The sequence below is a fragment of the Colletes gigas genome, unplaced genomic scaffold, assembly GCF_013123115.1.
Source record: "Colletes gigas isolate AHSC1104 unplaced genomic scaffold, ASM1312311v1 Colletes_gigas_Sc00014, whole genome shotgun sequence".
In the NCBI taxonomy this organism is placed as follows: domain Eukaryota; kingdom Metazoa; phylum Arthropoda; class Insecta; order Hymenoptera; family Colletidae; genus Colletes; species Colletes gigas.
The window spans coordinates 3,883,697-3,907,013 of NW_025106643.1; the positions used below are offsets into that span (position 1 = coordinate 3,883,697).

The 23,317-nt window shown below is 34.1% G+C and overlaps 1 protein-coding gene across 1 annotated transcript in view; it reads left to right on the plus strand.

The window, feature by feature from the left end:
- LOC122399621 (icarapin-like) overlaps window positions 1-22,761 on the plus strand; it is a 105,343-nt gene extending 82,582 nt beyond the window's left edge. The window contains exons 3-4 of the mRNA XM_043400420.1: window positions 18,684-18,796; window positions 21,588-22,761. Coding sequence (XP_043256355.1) covers window positions 18,684-18,796; window positions 21,588-21,821 — 347 coding nt within the window. The 3' untranslated portion in view covers window positions 21,822-22,761. The remainder of the gene's footprint in view (window positions 1-18,683; window positions 18,797-21,587) is intronic.
- The last annotated feature ends 556 nt before the right edge of the window (window positions 22,762-23,317 follow it).

The window sequence follows — 23,317 nt, forward strand, 5'->3', positions numbered from 1 at the left end:
AATAATTTTTTTAGAACGATTTGAAATTTTTTAATTTTGTCGAGAAATTTATCCAATTGTTGAATTTTTTTCTCGGAACTGGTTAGGATTTCGTGGATATGTGTATTCACCAAAAATGATTGTAATTGATCCCAGCAACTAAAAATAATTTTTTTAAAACGATTTGAAATTTTTTGATTTCGCCGAAAAATTTCAGCATCCACTCGATTTTTTTTCTCGAAAATGGTTAGGATTTCGGGGGTATGTCTATTGACTAAAATTGATTGTAATTGACCCCTGCAACTAAAAATAATTTTTTTAGAACGATTTGAAATTTTTTAATTTTGTCGCGAAATTTATCCACTTGTTGAATTTTTTTCTCGAAACTGGTTAGAAATTCGGAGGTGTGTCTATTCACCAAAAATTACTATAATTGACCCCCGGAACCAAAAATATTTTTTTTAAAACGCTATGAAAATTTTTAATTTTGCCATAAATTTCAGCATCTACTCGAATTTTTTTCCCAACATTGCGTAGGATTTCGGGGGTATGTCTAATCACCAAATATGATCGTAATTGACCTCTGCAACCAAAAATATTTTTTTTAAAACGATTTGAAATTTTTTAATTTTGCTATAAATTTCAGCACCTACTCGAATTTTTTTCTCGAACGTGGTTAGGATTTCGGTGATATGTCTATTGACCAAAATTGATTGTAACTGACCCCTGCAACTAAAAATATTTTTTTTAGAACGATTTGAAATTTTTTAATTTTGTCGAGAAATTTATTCACTTGTTGAATTTTTTTCTCGAAACTGGTTAGGAATTCGGAGGTGTGTCTATTCACCAAAAATTACTATAATTGACCCCCAGAACCAAAAAAATTTTTTTTTAAACGATTTGAAATTGTTTAATTTTGCCAAAAATTTCAGCGCATTCTCGAATTTTTTTCCCAATAGCACGTAGGATTTCGAGGGTATGTCTATTGACCAAAATTGATTGAAATTGACCCCTGCAATTAAAAGTAATTTTTCCAAAATGATTCGGTACTTTTCAATTTCGCCAAAAATTTCAGCATATAATCGAATTTTTTTCTCGAATGTGGTTATGATTTCGGGTGTATGTCTATTGACCAAAAATGATCGTAATTGACCCCCGGAACCAAAAATATTTTTTTTAAGACGATTTGAAATTTTTTAATTTTGCCAAAAATTTCAGCACCTACACGAATTTTGTTCTCAATAGCACGTAGGATTTCGGGGGTATGTGTATTCACCAAATATGATAGTAATTGACCCCTGCAACCGATAGTATTTTTTCCAAAATGATTTGAAATTTTTAATTTAATTTTTTAATAACTTTTTAACAAGGCCTCAATTTACTAATTGATATTCTTGATTTTCGTCTTATTTTGGCTTCTAAAATCTCCACATTAAAATTTCTCCCACCCTGTATATAATTTGATCTGTGAAAATAAATTAGATTTGCAAAACACATTTTTTTGGCTCGCAATTCATCTTTTTCGTGACTCGAAACTGAAACAATTGTCATTCTGTCGTTTTTTGTGATTTCATACGTAACTAGTCGTGCTCCCCAATTGATAATTCCAGTATTAAATGATTTAATGTTACCTCAATGTAATTCTCTATTTTTTGTTTATTTTTAAAATATCGTAACTTTGATTTGCAAGAAGCTCGAGTAATCGATTTGTTGAGCCTGCCACGCAAGAAGAAACGTTTAATCCTTTAAGCAAACACGCCGTTTTAATATTGTAAGCCGCGCGTCATGGAACCAGGATAATACGGACCGATTAGAGAATCTTCCATTTATTACGAGCGGGTCAAACGTTGCACGCGCAAAAGCGACAGAATTTTCCCACAGATGGAACACATTTAGAACGCGCGGGACATTAAACAAATGGTCGACCCAACGAAAATCGTTTTATCTCGTTTCGAACTGCTTCTCGTCCTATTTTAATTCCGTCCACTTATGGCGAGGAGAACTATTATCGAAGCACGAAACTTCGCCGTGCTCTTTCTAATGATTGAATAACGCAGTCAATTTATTCGAGACGCTTTAGAAAATTCTTTACTTAAATCTCGTAACAAGCAATACGCGTTCTCGAATTATCGCCATCGTTGAACTGTTTCAATTAAAGTTATTAAAAAAGAAAATGAAGTAGAAAGTCACAGCTTCTAAACAAATATATGAAATGCAAAAATTTAAACCTTGTATCATCAGAAAAAGATAATAAATCCAATCGATGTCCCCTTAGCCAAAAACCAAATTCATCTGTTAACACTAGAACTACCAAACCAGTCAAAATGACCCATTCATAATTTCTAACAAAATCTGTAAAAAATTTAGTCGACTGAATTTTTGGAAATTTACCATAATTTTCTATGAGAGAATGAATAAACACTTATTTCCATTGCATTATACATTTCTTCGCGTATCTATCGTTTCAATTTCCTTGGTAGAAATAAACACACTATAATTATCGGTAGTTTTAGTGTTAATGAAGTTCGACAATACTTTCTCTGTGGAAATGATAAATCATTCTATTAAATAATGGAATTTTTTAAACGATAAAATGTTTATTAGTTTATAAGAAAATTGCAGACACGCGCGTCTAATATTTCCAGCCGAAGGACGCGTGTTTTTATGAAAGTGAGATAGTTAGGCTCGTAAAATGGCGAGCAGTTCTAGACAACAACGGACATTATCGCGTCATAAATTGATCCCCATTATTTTGTTCGCGTTATAACGCGAGAACAATGGAATATTCTGGGGAAACGTAATGCGTCCGACTTTTTCCATCTCCGATTCTATAGAGTCGTCGGCGTGATTTGTTAAACGAGTTTGTCGGATCCGGTAAATATGTGTACAGAACAAACAGGATCGCTGCTGTTACTTTTCGCTAAAGTCGAATTGAATGGACGTAGACAATAGGAGAATTTGTCCACGAATCTGTCGCAACATCCGTAAACTCGCGCGAATTATATTTGCACCTTGGACCCACCGAAACACCGAAAATTGGAGGGCTACTTAAAACAACGCCATCAGAACCGAAAAATATAACGAAGTTAAAAACATAAATTTCAGCAAAAAAACATTAGAAACTTTACTCATCAGTCGATCGAGATTCACCTACAGATCCATATTACTGTGAATTTTGATGAGTATCCGCTCATGCGAATAAATAGTCGTTCATAATTACAATCGTGGAATTTTATACGTATCCTGTAGGAGAAAGCAAACATGATTTTCACCAACTTTTGCAATAAACCTTTTATATCACTGGTACCCCTAAAAATATTTTTCGATAAAATTCTTTCGTCGAAATTGAAATACCAATTGAAATTTACGAATATAGAATTAATCGTTCACAGAATAATTTACACTTGGGTTAATAAAAAAAATCATACACAATATTTGTCTTCAATTGTGTTATAAATTCATATTTTTTAGAAATTTCAATGAGATTCAATGACGATCAAATTACATCTTTTTTGCAAAAAATGCTAGTCCTTTTCCTGAAAAATGTGTCGAATTTCGCACAAAATGACGAAGAATTTATCTTGGTATACTTTGAAACAGTGATTATGGAAAAACCTTGGCACTTTTTAACGAGTTTTCATAATTGATTTTTGGCCCTTTCGAATACCTGCAGAAACCATCTTAAACCTCAGTCCTCTTCGACGACACGAACTAATTCGAAAGAAACTTGGCATATTCGAAACAAATGTGTATGTTTAAATTAAAGATGTCTTCCCTTCGTCAGTGTTGAGGGGTTGAGCATAAGGTCATTTGGGGTCAAAGGATGGGAATATAAAATTGCTTCTATTTCAATAATCCAGGTATTGAATCGTTCATACAGTGGCTCACTAAAGTATTCGAACGCTTACATATGCAAACTTGAATGGTCGATATAATGTACATTAAAGTAATTTGCTGAAACAAGTAGATGTCAATAGGAAGATAGAAGTCTTAAGATTATGCTAGTAAAATTTGAAAAAGATTCAACAACGTAAGTAGGAGTTATGATACATTTATTAGAAACACGTATGGTAAAGTGACTCACAAAAGTATTCGAACGCTACATGTATTAATAAATTATTTAATATTAATATTTTGTTGGACCACCTTTAGCAGCTATAATGTCTCTTAGCCGACGTTCCATACTATAAACCAATGATTTTGTAAAACTACACTCAATGGAGTTCCATATTTCTATAGTTTTATTTTTCAGTGTTTACTCTGATGTTATTTGAAATTTATTTAATCTTTTTTCTATTTTAGCCCATAAATTTTACGTCTGGACTTTGCGGTGGAGTAATTAACATGTGTGGTGTGTTATATACGATCCATTCTTTTACAATTCTAGCAGTATGCTTCGGATCATTATCTTGTTGAAAATCTTCCAATAATTCTAGTTTACTGGCACTTTCTGTAAGATTATTCTTTAAAATATTTAACTACTTATATTTATCAAGTATTCTCCGTCAATAAATATTAAATTTACGGTGCCATTGGCAGCCATACACCCCCATACTATGACCGACCCACCTCCGTGTTTCATTGTTTGATGTAAATGTTGAATTTCCAATTCTGTATTTGGTTTCCTCCACAGATAATTTTGACCATCTGAGCCAAAAATATTAAACTTTGACTCGTCCGAAAAGATGACTTTATCCCAGAAAGTATTACCTTTATTAATGTAGGTTTTCGCGAAAGTCAATCTTTTGTTACGATTTACTACATTAATATATGGCTTCTTTCACGGTACTCTGCCATGAAAATCATTGTTTCGTAAGATTCGTCGACATAATTCCGGGTGAACTTCTTTACGAAACATATCAGCTACCATATTTGCGAGTTGAGGAGCGGATATAGTAGGATTCTTTTTTAATTCGCGAATAATAACTTTCTCCTCTCTCCCAGTCAATTTCTTTGGTCGACCTGATCGAGCTTTGTTTACAAGTGTTCCCTCACTCTTTGACTTTTTTATGATATAATGTATTATAGACTTACTTCTGTTCACAATCCCGGCAATCTCGTTATACAATTTGCCGTCCTCGTGCAATCGTAATATTATTTCTCTTTCACACTTTTTGGTGCTCATTTTAAATAATATTGTGTACATTTTTACGTTACTGTTACTGAAACGATATCCTAACATCAAGTGAACGTACCAATATTTTCATTTAGCATTGATGTTCACATTCGGTGCAAAGGAAAATGAAAAACTATCAACAGTGTTACAGCGTTCGAATACTTTTGTGAGTCGCTTACCATGCGTGTTTCTAATAAATGTATCATAACTTCTACTTACGTTGTTGAATCCTTTTCAAATTTTACTGGCATAATCTTAAGACTTCCATCTTCCTATTGACGTCTACTTGTTTCAGCAAATTGCTTTAATGTACATTATTTCGGCCATTCAAGTTTGCATATGTAAGCGTTCGAATACTTTCGTGAGCCACTGTACGTAAACATGTGCTCGTTGTGAATAATTAATTTAGTGATGTGATTATTTTACGATAATAATATGGTATAGTTTCGTAAGTATGTTATCTGAGCATTTGTTAAGCGACCCCCCACTGGAATAATACCCTCAGGATCAAGAAATGGGTTCAGGCATATGATTCTACTTCTTGCATTTAATTGAATGCCTTGATGAGTTTGTTGAATCACCCTTACAGTCTGATTTTGTGTCTCTATTCGCTGATTTCCGATTTGAAACCGCTCGATGAGCCACAATGCCACAAATTGAATTAATAATTGAAGAGAATCTTTCAAATGTATCATTTTTTGTATTCTGTTCATCATCTTTGACAATCTACCCGTAGTAACTAGCGTTATTTCGACACTTTGCTTGAATTTCCAATTGTTTTCGCTCTGAACTAGCCAGAGGGGCCCATGTTGCCAATGTGTATTGTTCATAAACTCTCATAAATTCTTTATATTCTGAATTCCCGCGACTCTATCAGCAACAAACGTTTTTTAGCAGCGAGGAGATGTTTGAATCGAATGCAACAGTCTCAGGTACGAAGTTTCGAAGATATCAATCGACACACGATCTTGTGAAACCGACTGCACGCCCCACTTTCCCATCGAACGTTTCTCTCGTCGGGCGTAAATTTTTCCTTTTCAACGGCAGCTCGGCAGTTTCTTTTCTCCTCCAATCTGGCAACTTTTAATCCCCGAACAGCCGCTCTTCCATTCCGACGACCAGCTGATGCGTAACGCGGATTTGAATAACGATTCGCCGGGTCGTGCAATCGGCGATTACCGAAAATTGCTACCCATTCACCACGGCTTTGCTCTGTCCCGGATAATGAATTACGCGACCGACCCGTGCAATTATTTCCCTCCTTTTTTCCGCCCCCCCTACTCTCTTTTATTCGAATTGACATCGGTATGGCCGGTCGTTTAAAGGCCTTTCGGCGGTGAAAGTGATCTCCTGGCTGAAATAAACTTCGTTATGAACCGACCTTGGTGCCCGACAGAACCGCCGACCTTTGAAAAGCAAAACTTCGCCGTTGCTCCCACGACTGCGTTTTGCATTTGGTTACGCAAACTCTGGGGCAGGATACAGATAGTCATCAGCCTTTTTTTTTTTTTCATTAATCTCGCAACCTACCGTGTGTTGTCGCTACGAAGCATCGAAGTCGCTTTTTTCCTCTTCCACGGAAGTCGGATAACTTCATTATTTCCATTTTGTATTCTCATCCGATGGTCTCATTAAATTTTTAGCAAATTCAAATACATATGTCAGATGGTTCTTATATGTATTTTAAATATGTATTTGAAAATTTTATTTAGAAATAAATAAATATTTAATTATATTTAAATTTTATGTTTAGAAATAAATGAAAATTTTATTTAGAAATAATATAATTGGCACAAGATGTTTGTGGACGATTCCCTGGCTATAGAAAAAGTTAATCAGCATGACTTTTGACTCATTTTTAAAACGCACTAGAAAGAACTGTTTTACGAAAATCCTAAATAGCTCTGAGTCCATTTCGATCCACTTCGAAATTTAGCATTTCTGATTGAACTTTTACATTACAATATTTGTAAATTTTCTATTTAATATCACCTTTATCGCTCTTCATCAAAATTCAGAACTTTTCGACTTCGAACGAACAATTTATATAGGTCACATGATTGAAAGAAACGGCGAATTTCAATGTAATCGTCAACACAGTGGATTTCGTTAATATATAAAAATATATGGAAAAATTTTTTGTTAATGTCCGGTTCACTTAACCGATTGATCGCGAGATGAATGGTGGAAAACAAGATAGCGAAAACGAGAGAAAAATAGAAAAAGAGGGAAATCTGGTGTTTATGCCAGTTTCCTATTCGTTCATTGACGGGTATTATTCGTGGCACGGAAATACGTGGGAAACTATAGGAACGATATCGTTCATCGAGTTCACTTATGACCGTCCATACGAGCGATATTTGACGAATGAATTCGACTGTGTAATGCCGGACGTCGGTGTCGTTACATGGAAATGTCACGGATTTTATTCGCCGCTATGGAGCATCGACAGGAACGTTTTATCCGTGATGAACAGGACGCGGAATTTGACCGAACGAGCAAGAAAGCCGGTTGAATCGGAATTGTTGTCGTCCGGTTGAATAATTTGGTGCCTTGGAAACGCCATTTTCGAGCGCGATTTGGTAGTCAGATTCATTCATTTCGATTAATGGAACTGGTTCTTCAAATTGATTTCCGCATACGTACGGGGATTCTGATACGCGTTAAACGTTCTTTGACGCCCTGCTGTGCACTAAAAGACGGCCAAAACTACAGTAAACGAAATCTTCATAGTAAAAGTTTTCGTCATTCAGCAGACGAAACTAATCCAGACCTAACCCAGACCTAACCTAGAGCTAACACAGACCTAACCTAGAGCTAACCTAGAGCTAACCCAGACCTAACCCAGATCTAACCCAGACCTAACCCAGACCTAACCCAGACCTAACCCAAACCTAACCCAAACCTAACCCAAACCTAACCCAAATCTAACCCAAACCTAACCCAGACCTAACTCAGACCTAACCCAGACCTAACCCAGATCTAACCCAGACCTAACCCAAACTTGTTTCGAATAAAAATAGCAAGAATTTTAATAATGATATTAAATATATACCAAGAAATAATCGAGGAATAATAGAAAGCAGAAACCCAAAGTGTAGAATTTGAAAAAAAGTATTCCATTTCTGTAACAAACAAAATATTGCAATTTAATGCTGGGAAGAGTGGTGAAATTTTTATAAGGATTCTTTTTAATTTGTTTCAAGGAACTAAATTTGTAATATTATAGTGGTACTGCCACAGTTGTGTTTAATTACTTCAAACATTCTATTATACTACTAATTAATTTTTGAAATCTTACTAAATTTTCTGACTTTAATCTCGTTATATTGCTCTTCATAAATTTTCTATTGGATTTAAATCGAAACTACTTTTGAGTCTTCTTAACATTATGCATTATCGCGTTACTTTGCTAAAAAGTCAGCATCAAAAGTTCTCATGACTGATTGGTGACAAATCAAGATGTCCACTTATTACCAATTATCGAGCCAATGTTGTCTGAATTCATCAGATTTTTCATTATTCGTCTTAATTCTCGTCTAGTCTTGCTTTTGGATGAAATATGAGAGAAATGTAATTCCATATTTAATACACTATATTTCGTATAAGTTTTTCCCAAGGTCAACGAGGACTAATTATTTCAGACAGCTATTATTATCGGCACACCTTGTATACGAGGATACGCAAAGATCCCGAAAGCGATGTCAGGGTCTCGTTTTACCGGTTTTTGGACACGCTTCGCTTGCTCTTACATCATTTAATATAAATCTCCCGGCAACCAAGGTGAAATTATTAAGCCACGATCGTTCCTTGAAACTGGAACATTATTAGGGTAATTGCCTCATTAAATAATGGATCAAATAGATCTCGCGTCTGATAATTACGATTATTTCACTTCTACCTATAATTTATGTACTCGAAACGATTGATTTTCATCGCTTATTAATCGTGTAAATTAATCACTTTTCAGATAATCCTTGATCTCTTAACATCTAATATATTCTTGGTACATATTACATTATTATTAGCCAAGATTTTTAAATTTATTTATACTCATGTCCAGTATTGCTTACGAATGTAATATTAATAGTAACTATTCACCAAACACATGCTCGATAAATAATAATTGTACAGAAACATGAATTTACTGCTCGAAAGTTTATAAAATAAATCCTTTTCTGGTATTATTTATACAATAGCGAAAAGAAGAAGTCATTCATGAATTTAAAAATTATAAATGATATATTCAACAAAAGAATTAATTGTTTATTTGGTATTTTTTTTGCAAAAGCTTCTCGTTATTTGCAAACACTTCGCTGTTACTTCCTTGTTTTTTATCTTTTATTGAAGCAAAACGTTACGAATGTCGTTTTGTCCAGCTCACCATACTCAAGGTCTGGAAAATGTGCGTCTTTATCCTTCGCTTTTAACGTGTTAAATTGCTCGGCAAATATTCAAGGCCGTATTCTTGTCCCCCTATATTACTCGAATATAAAAATTTCCTACGGAACAACTAACTTCGATAAAATCTAGCTACGGAAATAGAGCAATTGAAGCTATCAGTTTGCGATCTCATATCCGACGATTTCAATTTCGAATTGTTTCGAAGTATTTTATACGTATATATGTGTACATAATAGCATTTATTACATGAATAATAAAAGATACTTAATGTTAAAATTGTTTCGGTATTTCAAATGTGAAAATTGCTAGTTTGACGATGTTTATTTATATACAGTTACTTTCAGTTATATTCATGTACACTATAATGATGATTCACCATAAATAAAAATACAGCTTCTTCTTATGAGTCGCGTTTTTAAAACTGGAATGAGTCCATTTTTTCATACATATGAAATTATGAAAACGAGGAATATAATCACAAATAAGTTTTCGAGTAGACCTTACGTCCAATGTATTTTCTCGGCCCATTTTTCTGAGGCTCTGAAACCCCATTACCATTTTCATGTCACTCGCTACATTACCGACAGGTTACAAAAATGAATAAAAGGGGAAGAGAGACAGAAAATCTCATTATACTTTGGTAAAGAATTGTTTTCTTGAAAGCGATTTGAAATTTTTTGATTTCGTCGAAAAATTTAGGCGATTTTTCTTAAAAATTAGTTTTTGATTTTTAATAATTTTGTTTGACGCACCAAAGAAAAGTTGTTTAATACTTTTTTGTAGGTATCCGTCGGCTCTACTTCAGAAAAAAATTTCATTGAAATACATTCGCTGTTGTAGGAGTTATGGCTGTTTGAAGATTGGACCATTCTTATGGGAGTTTTTCTCACTTTACGGGGTTAAAGAACAACTTATCGAATATTTTTGGAATTTTTACACATTCTTCACCAAAATATGCGTAGTTTGCAATTTGAAACATTAAAATCCTTCAATCCGTTCAGGAGTTATGATGTTTTAAATATTCGCATGAAATTTCAGGGTAACATTTCTGGCCAGACATTATATTTTCTTTTAGGAATTTTTTTCTCGAAAGTGTGTAGGATTTCGAGGGTAGGTCTATTCACCAAAAAGGATTGTAATTGACCCCAGCAACCAAAAATAATTTTTCCAGAACGATTTGAAATTTTTTTTTTCGTCGAAAAATATCGCACCTTCTCGAATTTTTTTCTACAAAGTGGGTAAGATTTCAGGGATATATCTATTCACCAAAAATGATTGTAATTGACCCCCACAACCGGAAATAATTTTTCCAGAACGATTTGAAATTTTTTTTTTCGTTGAATTTAGGCATCTGATTAGATTTTCGGTGAGGAATTTTTTTCTCGAAAGTGCGTAGAATTTGGGGGATATGTCTAATGACTAAAAATGATTATAATTGACCCCCGCAACCGAGAATAATTTTTTTAAAACGATTTGAAATTTTATTTTCCGTCGAAAAATATCACACCTTCTCGAATTTTTTTCTAGAAAGTGGGTAAGATTTCAGGGGTACGTCTATTCACCAAAAATGATTGTAATTGACCCCCACAACCGAGAATAATTTTTTTAGAACGATTTGAAATTTTTTTTTTGTTGAATTTAGGCATCTGATTAGATTTTCCGTGAGGAATTTTTTTCTCGAAAGTGCGTAGAATTTGGGGGGTATGTCTAATGACCAAAAATGATTACAATTGACCCCCGCAACCGAAAATAATTTTTCCAGAACGATTTGAAATTTTTTTTTTCGTTGAAAAATTTAGTCATCTAATTAGATTTGTTTCTAACGTATAATTTGAAGGAAAACAAATATTGTCATCCCCTAAATCATTGGATTAAACAAATATTGTTTTTCAAAGCAGTCAGACTCGGGCATAATATACAGACATTTTTTGAAAATATCTCGAGATCTAATAATTTTTCTGCCATGGTACCCTAATCATTTTTTACGTAGAATGAACAGAAGAATCGATCTGTGTAAAAAAAAAATACATTTCTATTTAAAGAAACGATGCAATTATTAATTGCACATGCACTGCTGCATCTAAAAAAAATTCAAAGGCCTACACATGTAGTGCTCTTCGAGCCATTTATCTTTTTCCTTTGGCATTTTTTCGGAAATGCAATAATAACGGAGTTATGACTTGTAACAATTGCGTGGACCACCCTGTATATTTGTTTTCGTCTATACGGCATTGTATTGCCAAGAAACGATTGTTTACCGGTTTTTTCGGTACAAAATGGCCTACTTGGCGACGGTTCCCCGCGATTAGGCGCGCGTCCGTCTGGTGTAACGCGATAAAGCGTTATTGGCCCGACGGCTGTCCGTAGGAGCAGAGAAAAGTGAAATCGCGGTCACCGGGTAGGGTCGTGTAGTAACGCGAAATCGATTATCGAGGAAATTACCATAATATCGCTGGGCGCTGAATCACTGCTCGTTATGGCGGGGATAAATTTTGCGTTTGAATAAAATGGTTGTAATCGCGAAGAAGTGCCGTGGAGATTATCGCGCTCGCGTAAAGGTTACGCCTGGATTACGCTGCGATTGGTCAGTGGTTTTCGTTAATAATTTAAAAACGAAGCCCCATCCGACATTTTTGCAAAGGAAATCGTTGTTCAGAATCGTCTCAGCTACCCCACGTTTCCGGTTCTTACGCTATTTACGGGACACCCTGTATGTACGTTGGGTTTGAGCGTTAAGAGTTCAGAAACGGCTTCGGAATGGAAACGTTCGTTTAAAAACAGTCCATCGATGGAAGACGTACAGGAAATCCTATTTTGATTTGCTGGGCAACATTATTCCAATCTAACTGTGCCGCGGCTTATAAGATTAGGTCGAATCAGGTTGCGTAATTGTACAGTGTGGATCGTATAAAACCGCTGCCAACAGTTTGTACACGCGTCGATAATTATGAAACTGGCCACAGAGTGATGGATCCAACAACTAAAGAAATATAGAATTTTAAATTTGAGATATAATGAAAACTACGAAAGACAATCTGGTGCTTGGTCTTTTATTTTTACGCATATTCGATACGAACGATTGGTTCGACATCGTCGATAGTTTAGAGTTTGTTAAAGTAAACGAGAAAATCGTCTAATGGCGTCGAGTCTTAGTCGCCCAGTTGACAACTGCATTTCTTCGAACTAATTTTATCATCAAATCTATGTAACGGTAAATTTATTCGAAACAACTTGAACTTCTTCAAAGTAGAATAACTGCTAGTTAATCTATATAATTAATCTGCAACAACAACAGAATTAGAAACAAAAAAAATAATTGCAGTATCAGAACTAATTGAAAATTTTAAGTTTCGTAATTACGTTTCTTGATACGATTGAATGGAAACCTTCCCGCAGTCGCCAGCAGAGGGCTATGCTCAACCCTTCTCTTTCTCACAAGTGCTCGAACAACCACCTATTCCTATATATACACCCTTCAACTGACTATTGGCTCAACGTTTAATCACAATAAACATAAATTAAAAAGAGAAAAATATATTTCAACGCTTAAAATGTTATGAATGTTGGAAATTTTTTATTTTCTTTGCCGTAGAATCTCATTTTCGACTATCTACCCCTGGAGAAAATTTTAATAGGAGATTCTAGAAGCCAAAATAAGACGAAAATCAAGGATACTAATTTGTTGATTGAAGCTTCGTTAAATAGTTATAGAAACATTTCCGGCCACACAATATATTTTCGGTAATGAATTTTTTTCTCGTAAATGGTTAGAATTTCGAGGGTATGTCTATTCACCAAAAATTATTGTAATTGACCCCTCCAACTAAAAATAATTTTTTTAAAACGATTTGAAATTTTTTTTTTCGTCAAAAAATTTCACACCTTCCCGAATTTTTTTCTAGAATGTGGGTAGGAATTCGGGGGTATGTATAATAACCAAAAATGATTGTAATTGACCCTTGTAATTAAAAATAATTTTTCCAGAACGATTTGAAATTTTTGAATTTGTCGAAAAATTTCACCCATTCCCGAATTTTTTTCTAAAAAATAGGTAGGAATTCGGGGTTATGTCTATTCATCAAAAATGATTGTAATGGACCCCCGCAACTAAAAATATTTTTTCCAGAACAATTTGAATTTTTTTTTTCCCCCGAATAATTTCATACCTTCTCGAATTTTTTTCTCGAAAATGGTTAGAATTTCGAGGGTATGTCTATTCACCAAAAATGATTGTAATGGACCCCCGCAACTAAAACTATTTTTTCCAGAACAATTTGAATTTTTTTTTTCCCCCCGAAAAATTTCATACCTTCTCGAATTTTTTTCTCGAAAATGGTTAGAATTTCGAGGGTATGTCTATTCACCAAAAATGATTGTAATTGACCCCTTCAACTAAAAATAATTTTTGCAGAACGATTTGGAACACATGAAATCTCAGGGGAATCATTCATTCATGGTCAGACATTATATTTTCAGTAATGAATTTTTTTCTCGAAAATGGTTAGGATTTCGAGGGTGTGTCTATTGACCCCTGCAACCGGAAATAATTTTTCCAGAGTGATCAGAAATTTTTTAATTCAATTTTTTAACAACGAAGCCTCAATCAAGAAATTGATATTCTTAATTTTCGTCTTATTTTGACCTCCAGAATCTCCCTTTAATATTTTGCTCAGGGTTGCCCGAACACCCTGTATATTGCGACGCTCTGTGCGTCGATTCTGTTTCTATCGCCATGATTGATAGAGACGAAAGTTCAACGACCTTTTCGCGGACTTGTAGATTTTTCTATGCAAACGAGGACGTCGTCGAATAATAGACCGAGCAACGTATCCTGATCGAGACTCCGCGTAGCGGTAATCAGCACCGATACAGTCGTCTATTTTGTTCTGGCGGGACGCATTGTAAACGTAATAAAATATGCGAAATTTATCGACGGAGGCTATCACGCGTCCTTACATTCACGGCCTCAATTTGCGCATAAATTATTGTTCCATCGCCGAGATATAAACGGTCGACTGGAATGCCATAGTGTGTACAATACGCGTGGTCTTATCTGTCGTTAAAAATGACACGACGAGGTAGCGTGTACGTTCCTAAGCTCCAACGACGGAGAAGAACAGACCTTTTTGCGGCAATTATTCACCGAACATTGGAAATAATTAATAGACTGCCCGGTGGATCAAAAAAGCGATAAAAAAAGTAAGAAACTCGTAATTAAAATAAAAACAAACAAATAATAGGAACACCTTGTATAATAGGTAGATAACAAATATAATTATAATTATTTTACAATCACTCGAAGCTTTTTACAGTATTTGCTAATTAATAAACGTAGTAATCGTTCCTCTTTGTACAAATCACGAACAAGAATTTTTCTTACATAATTTTGCTCGAAAGTTTCGCTCGCGATGTTTCTGTTTTAATGACGAAGAATCGTGAGGAAAGAAATTATAAATTATGATACGTAGTGGTACATGTGATGAATAATATCGGAGCAAAAGTTTTCAGGAACGTAATTAACTCTCGAACAGTAAAAGTTTCGGTATCCTCGTTGTGGGACGAGATAAACTAAACTTCGATTTTCCTGTTGGCTTCAAATATTCGGTAATCTTTTGATAGCAAGATATAAATAATAATGAATAGTTTGTAAAGAAAAAAAATTGTTGTTTCTCGAACAACGTCAATTCCGTTGCATTATGCAGTCCAAGTATTCTGCATTGATCGCACGACACGCAGCGGTTGTGGACGTTATTTGCTCTTTTCTGTGTACTTAGCGAACCATTTATAGTCGTATCCACAGCCAGGAACGAAAAAGAAACAGCACCATTTGTTAAAATCTTAATTTTTGTTAAATACGTCGCACGAAACCGATGCATCGTGTCTAGATTCCTCTAAATCGGTGATTCCCATCTTAAGAAAGACGCCTTACAAGTGATTGTACGAGAAAAAAACAATACGAGCGTAAATTTTTCGGAAAATTTCAAACAAATGCACGAAATGGTGGCAATATTTGTATTTTCATATTAAAAAAATGGCGCAAGTGTATTTCAGCACTATCAGCGACATCTATTGAATCGTACTTCAAGCTCTTAAAAGAGAACGCATAGGCGTATACTTAAAAAATGAATTTTCTATCTTCCTTCGATTCATTAATTGTATTAATTTTTGTTATACAGAAAGATTAGTTTTAAATTTATCCAACATCCTTTGGGTCTACTCGATTAAAAGGTACAAAAATAATTGGAAAGCAGAAGTGTTTTGGCACCGATCAATTACATTTTCAATCAACCGTAAAAGCAATTGTGATTAACTATTAATCGCTGAAACTAATACTTGTTCGCAAGATTTCGTTTCAGTTTTTGTTTCTGAAAGCTAGAAAGGGCGATGGTATTTTTCAAATTAATATCGTGACCTCGCGACGAAGATATCGGTATAAATAAATTGCGGTGGCTTCGAGAAAGACGACAGTTCGATGACACGGATATATCGCAGCGGGGGCTTAATTGAAATATATACATGTTACGGTTCGATTTTCAGCCGCCTTTATGGTCGTGCAATATGCAAACAGTAGTGTAAAGACTGTAAAGTAGAGTACCAACAGTGTTGGTGTATTAGAATAATAACATCGCAGGAGTTGGAACATCCTTGAGTGTGGCACAGAAACGTCATGTCGCTGAGAGCATTATTAAGCCATTATCCTGCCGCTGATAAAGCGGTTAAGCATAATTCTCATTGACGATGCTATAGAAATAATCACAGCTGCTATTTTTGCATCCGATTTAGCTAGCAACTTGGCTTTACAGCGCCGTTGTATCTCTCCTTAAATTATGCTTGATGTTCTTAGTCTTACGGGCCAATGCATACCTGTCGCCCCGAGGCTTTCTCAATATCGCTTTCCGTTCCGTGTCCGAGAAACTCTCGGCTTAAGCTAACAGTGCAAGTTCGATTACACTCGTATAACTCTCGATCCCTCTCGATCCAAACACTTGGAAGAAGGCAATATATTACGACCGTGGTCGTTTGTTTCGCGCTCGGCTAATACCCCAGTTGCCAGCCTTTCGACGAACAAAGTTCAAACTGATAAATAACCAGGCTCAAAATTATATTTAACGATGCCCGTTTCGACTAACAGGTGGCTCAATGATGATTATTATTCCCCTTTAAATTACTATCATAATATGAGCTACTCAATGATGATTATTATTCCCTCTAAATTACGATCATAATATGAGCTACTCAATGATGATTATCATTCCCTCTAAATTGCTATCATAATACACATCTGATATTTGAAATGTTGAATATTATTGTAACTAGAGGAATAATTATAGTTTAACATATAATTTGAGCTACTCAATTATGATTATTACTCCCCCTGAAATGCTATCATAATATGAGCTACTCAATGGTGATTATTGAACCCTCTAAATTACTATCATAATATGAGCTAATCAATGATGATTATTATTCCCTCTAAATTGCTATTAGAATAGTCATGTGATATTTGAAATGTTGAATATTATTGTAACTAGAGGAATAATTATAGTTTAACATATAATTTCAGCTACTCAACGATGATTATTATTCCCTCTAAATTACTATCGTAATATGAGCTACTCAATGATGATTATTATTCCCTCTAAATTGGTATCGTAATATGAGCTACTCAATGATGATTATTATTCCCTCTAAATTGCTATCATAATACACATGTGATATTTGAAATGTTGAATATTATTGTAACTAGAGGAATAATTATAGTTTAACATATAATATGAACTACTCAATGATGATTATTATTCCCTCTACATTACTATCATAATATAAGTTACTCAATGATGATTATTATTCCCTCTAAATTACTATCATAATATGAGCTACTCAATGATGATTATTATTCCCTCTAAATTGCTATCATAATACACATGTGATATTTGTAATGTTGAATATTATTGTAACTTGAGGAATAATTATAGTTTAACATATAATATAAGCTACTCTATGATGATCATTATTCCCTCTAAATTGCTGTCATAATACACATATGATATTTGAAATGTTGAATATTATTGTAACTAGAGGAATAATTATAGTTTAACATATAATTTGAGCTACTCAATTATGATTATTACTCCCCCTGAAATGCTATCATAATATGAGCTACTCAATGGTGATTATTGAACCCTCTAAATTACTATCATAATATGAGCTACTCAATGATGATTATTATTCCCTCTAAATTGCTATCATAATACACATGTGATATTTGAAATGTTGAATATTATTGTAACTAGAGGAATAATTATAATTTAACATATAATTTTAGCTACTCAGTGATAATTATTATTCCCTCTAAATTGCTATCATAATACACATGTGATATTTGAAATGTTGAATATTATTGTAACTAGAGGAATAATTATAGTTTAACATGTAATTTTAGCTACTCAATGATGATTATTATTCCCTCTAAATTGCTATCATAATACACGTGTGATATTTGAAATGTTGAATATTATTGCAACTAGAGGAATAATTATAGTTTATCATATAATTTGAGCTACTCAATGATGATTATTATTCCCTCTAAATTGCTATCATAATACACATGTGATATTTGAAATGTTGAATATTATTGCAACTAGAGGAATAATTATAGTTTATCATATAATTTGAGCTACTCAGTGATGATTATTATTCCCTCTAAATTGCTATCATAATACACATGTGATATTTGAAATGTTGAATATTATTGTAACTAGAGGAATAATTATAGTTTAACATGTAATTTTAGCTACTCAATGATGATTATTATTCCCTCTAAATTACTATCATAATATATATATATATATATACTATCATAAATTACTATCTAAATTTATCCCTCGTTAGTCCGAGAAAATGAAACGACACGAACTTATGGGACGACCTAATAGTTTGTTTCAAAAATTATTATATATATTATATATTTTTTTAAAAATTAAATTTGCAATATATAAATGAATGATACGTAAAAAAAAACTATTTTAATGGAAAATTGATTTCTTTTCCTTCTATACACATGCTCGTTACACTGTGAGTAGTAGCAAAACGTTGCTTCAAACTTGAAAAATAGCATTTTTGCCAGCGTTTTCTGGCGAAACGGTCGCAACTCCTCGTTTCTAATCTCAGTTTTCTTTTTCAGACGCTATGAACAGGCTGAAGGAGCAGATGATGAACATCCTGTCAGGCATTGTCGATAAAGACGCGTCTTCGGACGCGATTCCCGGAGTAGCAAACAGCACCTCCGTCACCAAGGTGAGTCGTCGTACGAATATTACAATAATTTCCGTTTGTCTCGTTTAACTACGGCCCCTCAGGTCCTCCCACCTTCGTCACGGTTAATCATTTCACCTCGCCGGCAAATTTCTTCCTTTAGTTAACCCTTTGTGCGCGTACGGTTGCTCCTCAATCAGCAAGTTGCGCGATGTATCCATTCCTCGCGCGAGCGTCTTCTTCCGGTCGTCGAGAAATGAAATTCACGCTCCGGCGATCTGTGTTATTCGCAATTATTGACGAACGAAACCGATAAAAGAGAGATAATATTGTTATTTTTACCGTAATTGCAACGAGCTTGACGCTAGTCGGCGATAAAAAACTATTTCATCGAGCAATATTTGACATCGTCGACGAAAATAAGAACAATATCTTTTCGAGTCGATTAGAGGTCGTTTAACCCGTTCGAATTGCTTGGAAGTTAAATCGCTGTCGATATACAGGGTGTTCGACCACCCCCTGGGAAAAATTTTAATGAGCGATTTTAGAGGCCAAAATAAGACGAAAATCAAGAATACCAATTTGCCGATTGAGGCTTTGTTGAAAAGTTATTAACAAAATTATTGTTCGAAGTTATTAATAAAATTTGTCCACCTCCACGAATTTTTTTCTTGAAAATGGCAAGGAATTCGGGGGTATATGTATTCACCAAAAATAATTGTAATTGACCCCCACAAACGAAAAGAATTTTTTCAGAACGATTTGAAATTTTTTTTTTCTTTAGGCACCTACCCCCCTATCGCTTTTTCTTAGAAATTCGTTTTTGATTTTTGATAATTTTGTTTCACGCTGTACGGAAATGTTGTCTAATACTTTTATGTAGGTATTAATGGACTCTATATCCTTCCAAAATTTCATTAAAATATATTCACTATTGTAAAAGTTATGGTCGTTTGAAAATTGGACCATTTTAAAGGGGGTTTTTCTCATTTTACGGGGTCAAGGATCAACTTTTCGAATATTCTTGCGATTTCTACATATTCTCCACTAAAATACGCGTTGTTTACAGTTTGAAAAATTAAAATCCTTCGATCCGTTCAGGAGTTATGATGTTTGAAAGATTCCCATAAAATTTCGGGGAACCATTTCAGTCCACAGATTAGATTTTCGGTAAGGAATTATTTTCTCGAAAGGGTTAGGATTTCGGGGGTATATCTATTCACCAAAGATAATTGTAATTGGGTCCTGCAACTAAAAATAATTTTTTCAGAATAATTGAAAGATTTTAATTTCGTCAAAAAATGTATCCACTTACTGAATTTTTTTTTCGAAAGTGTGTAGGATTTCGGGGGTATATGTATTCACCAAAAATAATTGTAATTGACCCCCACAAACGAAAAGAATTTTTTCAGAATTATTTGAAATTTTTTTTTTCTTTAGGCACCTACCCCCTGTCGATTATTCTTAAAAATTCGTTTTTCATTTTTGATAATTTTGTTTCGCGCTGTACGGAAATGTTGTTTAATACTTTTTTGTAGATATTCATGAACTCCACATCCTCCTAAAATTTCATTGAAATTTATTCACTATTGTAAATGTTATGGTCGTTTGAAAATTGGACCATTTTTATGGGAGTTTTCCTCATTTTACGGGGTCAAGGATCATCTTTTCGAATATTTTTACAATTTCTAGATATTCTTCATCAAAATACGCGTAGTTTGCTTTTTTAAAAATTAAAATCGGCCAATCCGTTCAGAAGTTATGACGTTTTAAAAATTTGCTTGAAATTTCAGTGAAACATCTCAACGGTATGGTCAGACATGAAATTTTCGTTAATGAATTTTTTTCTCGAAACTGCGTAGGATTTCGGGGGTATGTCTCTTGACCAAAAATGATTGTAATTGCCCCCCGCAACTAAAAATAATTTTTTTAAAACGATTTGAAATTTTTTTTTTCCGTCGAAAAATTTCATACCTTCTCGAATTTTTTTCTAGAAAATGGGTAGGATTTTGGGGATATATCTATTCACCAAAAATGATTATAATCGACCCCTGCACACAAAAATAATTTTTGTAGAACGATTTAAAATTTTTAAATTTTGTCGAAAAAATTCACACCTTCTCGAATTTTTTTCTCGAAAATGCGTAGGATTTCGGGGTTATTTCTATTGACCAAAAATGATTATAATTGACCCCCGGAACTGAAAATAAATTTTCCAAAACGATTTGAAACTTGTTAATTTTGCCAAAATTTTTCTTTTTTTAACTTTTTGACGAAGCCTCAATCAACAAATTGGCATTCTTGATTTTCGTCTTATTTTGGCCTGTAGAACCTACCATTCAAATTTTTCCCAGAGTTAATCGAAGACTCTGTATATAATTTATATTTTGGCAATTTATTTAGCACTTTACAGATTTTGAATTCTAATCGAAAGAACATAAGACGAAAATCAGGTGAATATACATAATAGAGTGTATTTGAACGTAATATATACATTTTTTTTTTTATTAAAATTCCTATATACGGTGCTTTGTTCAACAATTTTGACTTATATTAAAACTAGATACCAATATGGCCTCTTCTTGAACCGATTATGTTTCTTCCTTTGTTTAGATACATTTTCTGGATACTTTCTCGAATCTTACTGTTCATATTTACTATCCCTTTTCCGTTTTCTAACTCCCGTTAATCTCTGAATCGAAGGGTTCACCGCGTAATTAATATAAAAAAGTATCGATAGAACCGATATCGACGGGTATCCAAAGGGTTGATAAGAGTCGCCCTGTGTCAAAAGATAACGCAAAGCAAACTTACATAAATGTATCTGTTATAGGTCATCAATGGCCACGTGGTGACCATAAACGAGACGGTCTACGCGGACAAGGAGGACGAGTATGGAACGTGGATCCGTGTCCGCGTAATCTCCGTGGATCCCCAAAACGAGACGGTTTCGACGACCGAAAGGCGAGTCGAGAGCGAGGGTGACCACACGCCAAGAAGCGTCGAGACTGTCGAGGACTTCGAGAACAATATCCCAAAGAACGAGGTGGACACCTTAACTGCTTGAAGGCAGTCGAATTATTCGATCGATCATCCTCGGGATTGAATCCAAAGGAGCACACGCGTCCCGGTTCCTCGAAAATCTTCCAAGAAAATATGAAAATCGGCGTCCAAAATTGCACCGTACGCGCGTCACCAGAATTAATACTGTCAATTGTTATATGTATTATATATATTGTTAGAACAACGTAAAATATTTTTCATCCGCAAACCACCATAATGGATTCAGTACCGAAGACTCGGGGTAATGGAAAACTGTGTAAACTATCGCGTGTTAACAGAGCGTCTACTATCGTAGCGATATAGGAATAGTATTACATATTACATATAATATACGTTCTTCAATAATGATTATACATGGTATAGTTGAGATCGCCTGTAACGGAACGACCCGTAACGTTTTAAAAAAAACTAACTGTACATCTTTGCCGCGGTCTGGTTGGAAATGTGATCTAGCTTCGTTATATATTTTATGTAAGATCTACCCAACAGTAGTGAGACTATATTTGCAGGTTGTAACTATCTATAATATTCGACAGTGATAAGTGTTTGGAGGTGAACGAGAACTGTTATTATTTTTTAAACAAACAGTAAAAACTACTATCAAATATAAGATTCCTCTAGTTTGTCTCGATGTTCCTTCATGCATTCCTGAAAGATCCCCAAAGCAAGAATATGCAGCTGGTCGATTTTTTATATTCACAGGATAAGTTTCTATGGGTTTTAAGGAGCCGAAGTGCGCCATTTTTTATCCAAGAGCTGATGGGGGAACTTATAAAAAATAAATGTAAACTTTCGAGTGTCGCCATCTGCGAAACTCAACTAATTAGTGTACTTCAAGCAGCAAAACAATCGTTTAGGAAATTAACAGGTGCATTGGCGATGGTATTTAAGTAGATGTTTGTATGTGTAACAATTTATTGAAATAAATTCATAATGAAAGTAAATGCAATGAATTTTGGTAACAGACAGAATTTTTATTTTAAGATAAAATAATAACAATATTAACAAACATTTCTTCTTAATATTAATCTATATTGTTACAGACTATAATATTTCTGTCAAACTCGCCCCAAAGATGCTCCATTAAGTGCAAATCTGAGCTTTGACTTGGCCACAAAGGAACCGATGTGTTATTGTTATTTTATAAAAATTTCATAACAATTTTCACGGTATACTTTGGGTCGTTATCACGTTGAAAGACCAACACCTTATTATTTCCAAATTTTTCTATAAATGGAAACAAATTATCCTTTAACAACTCTATATATTTAATTGCAGTCGATTTTCCTTTGATAAATGCTAAATTTCCCACGTGATTGTTATTAAAGCAGCCCCATATCATGATAGAGTCATCTCCGTATTTGACTGCACAGTAATGACTCTTAAAATGAATCCAAAATATAATTTGTAAGTTAAACTTATCTATTCTTCCCAATGATATCGTTGTGTATAAATATCTGCACCAACTGCGAAGCAATGTTCATTATAAGAATCATTATT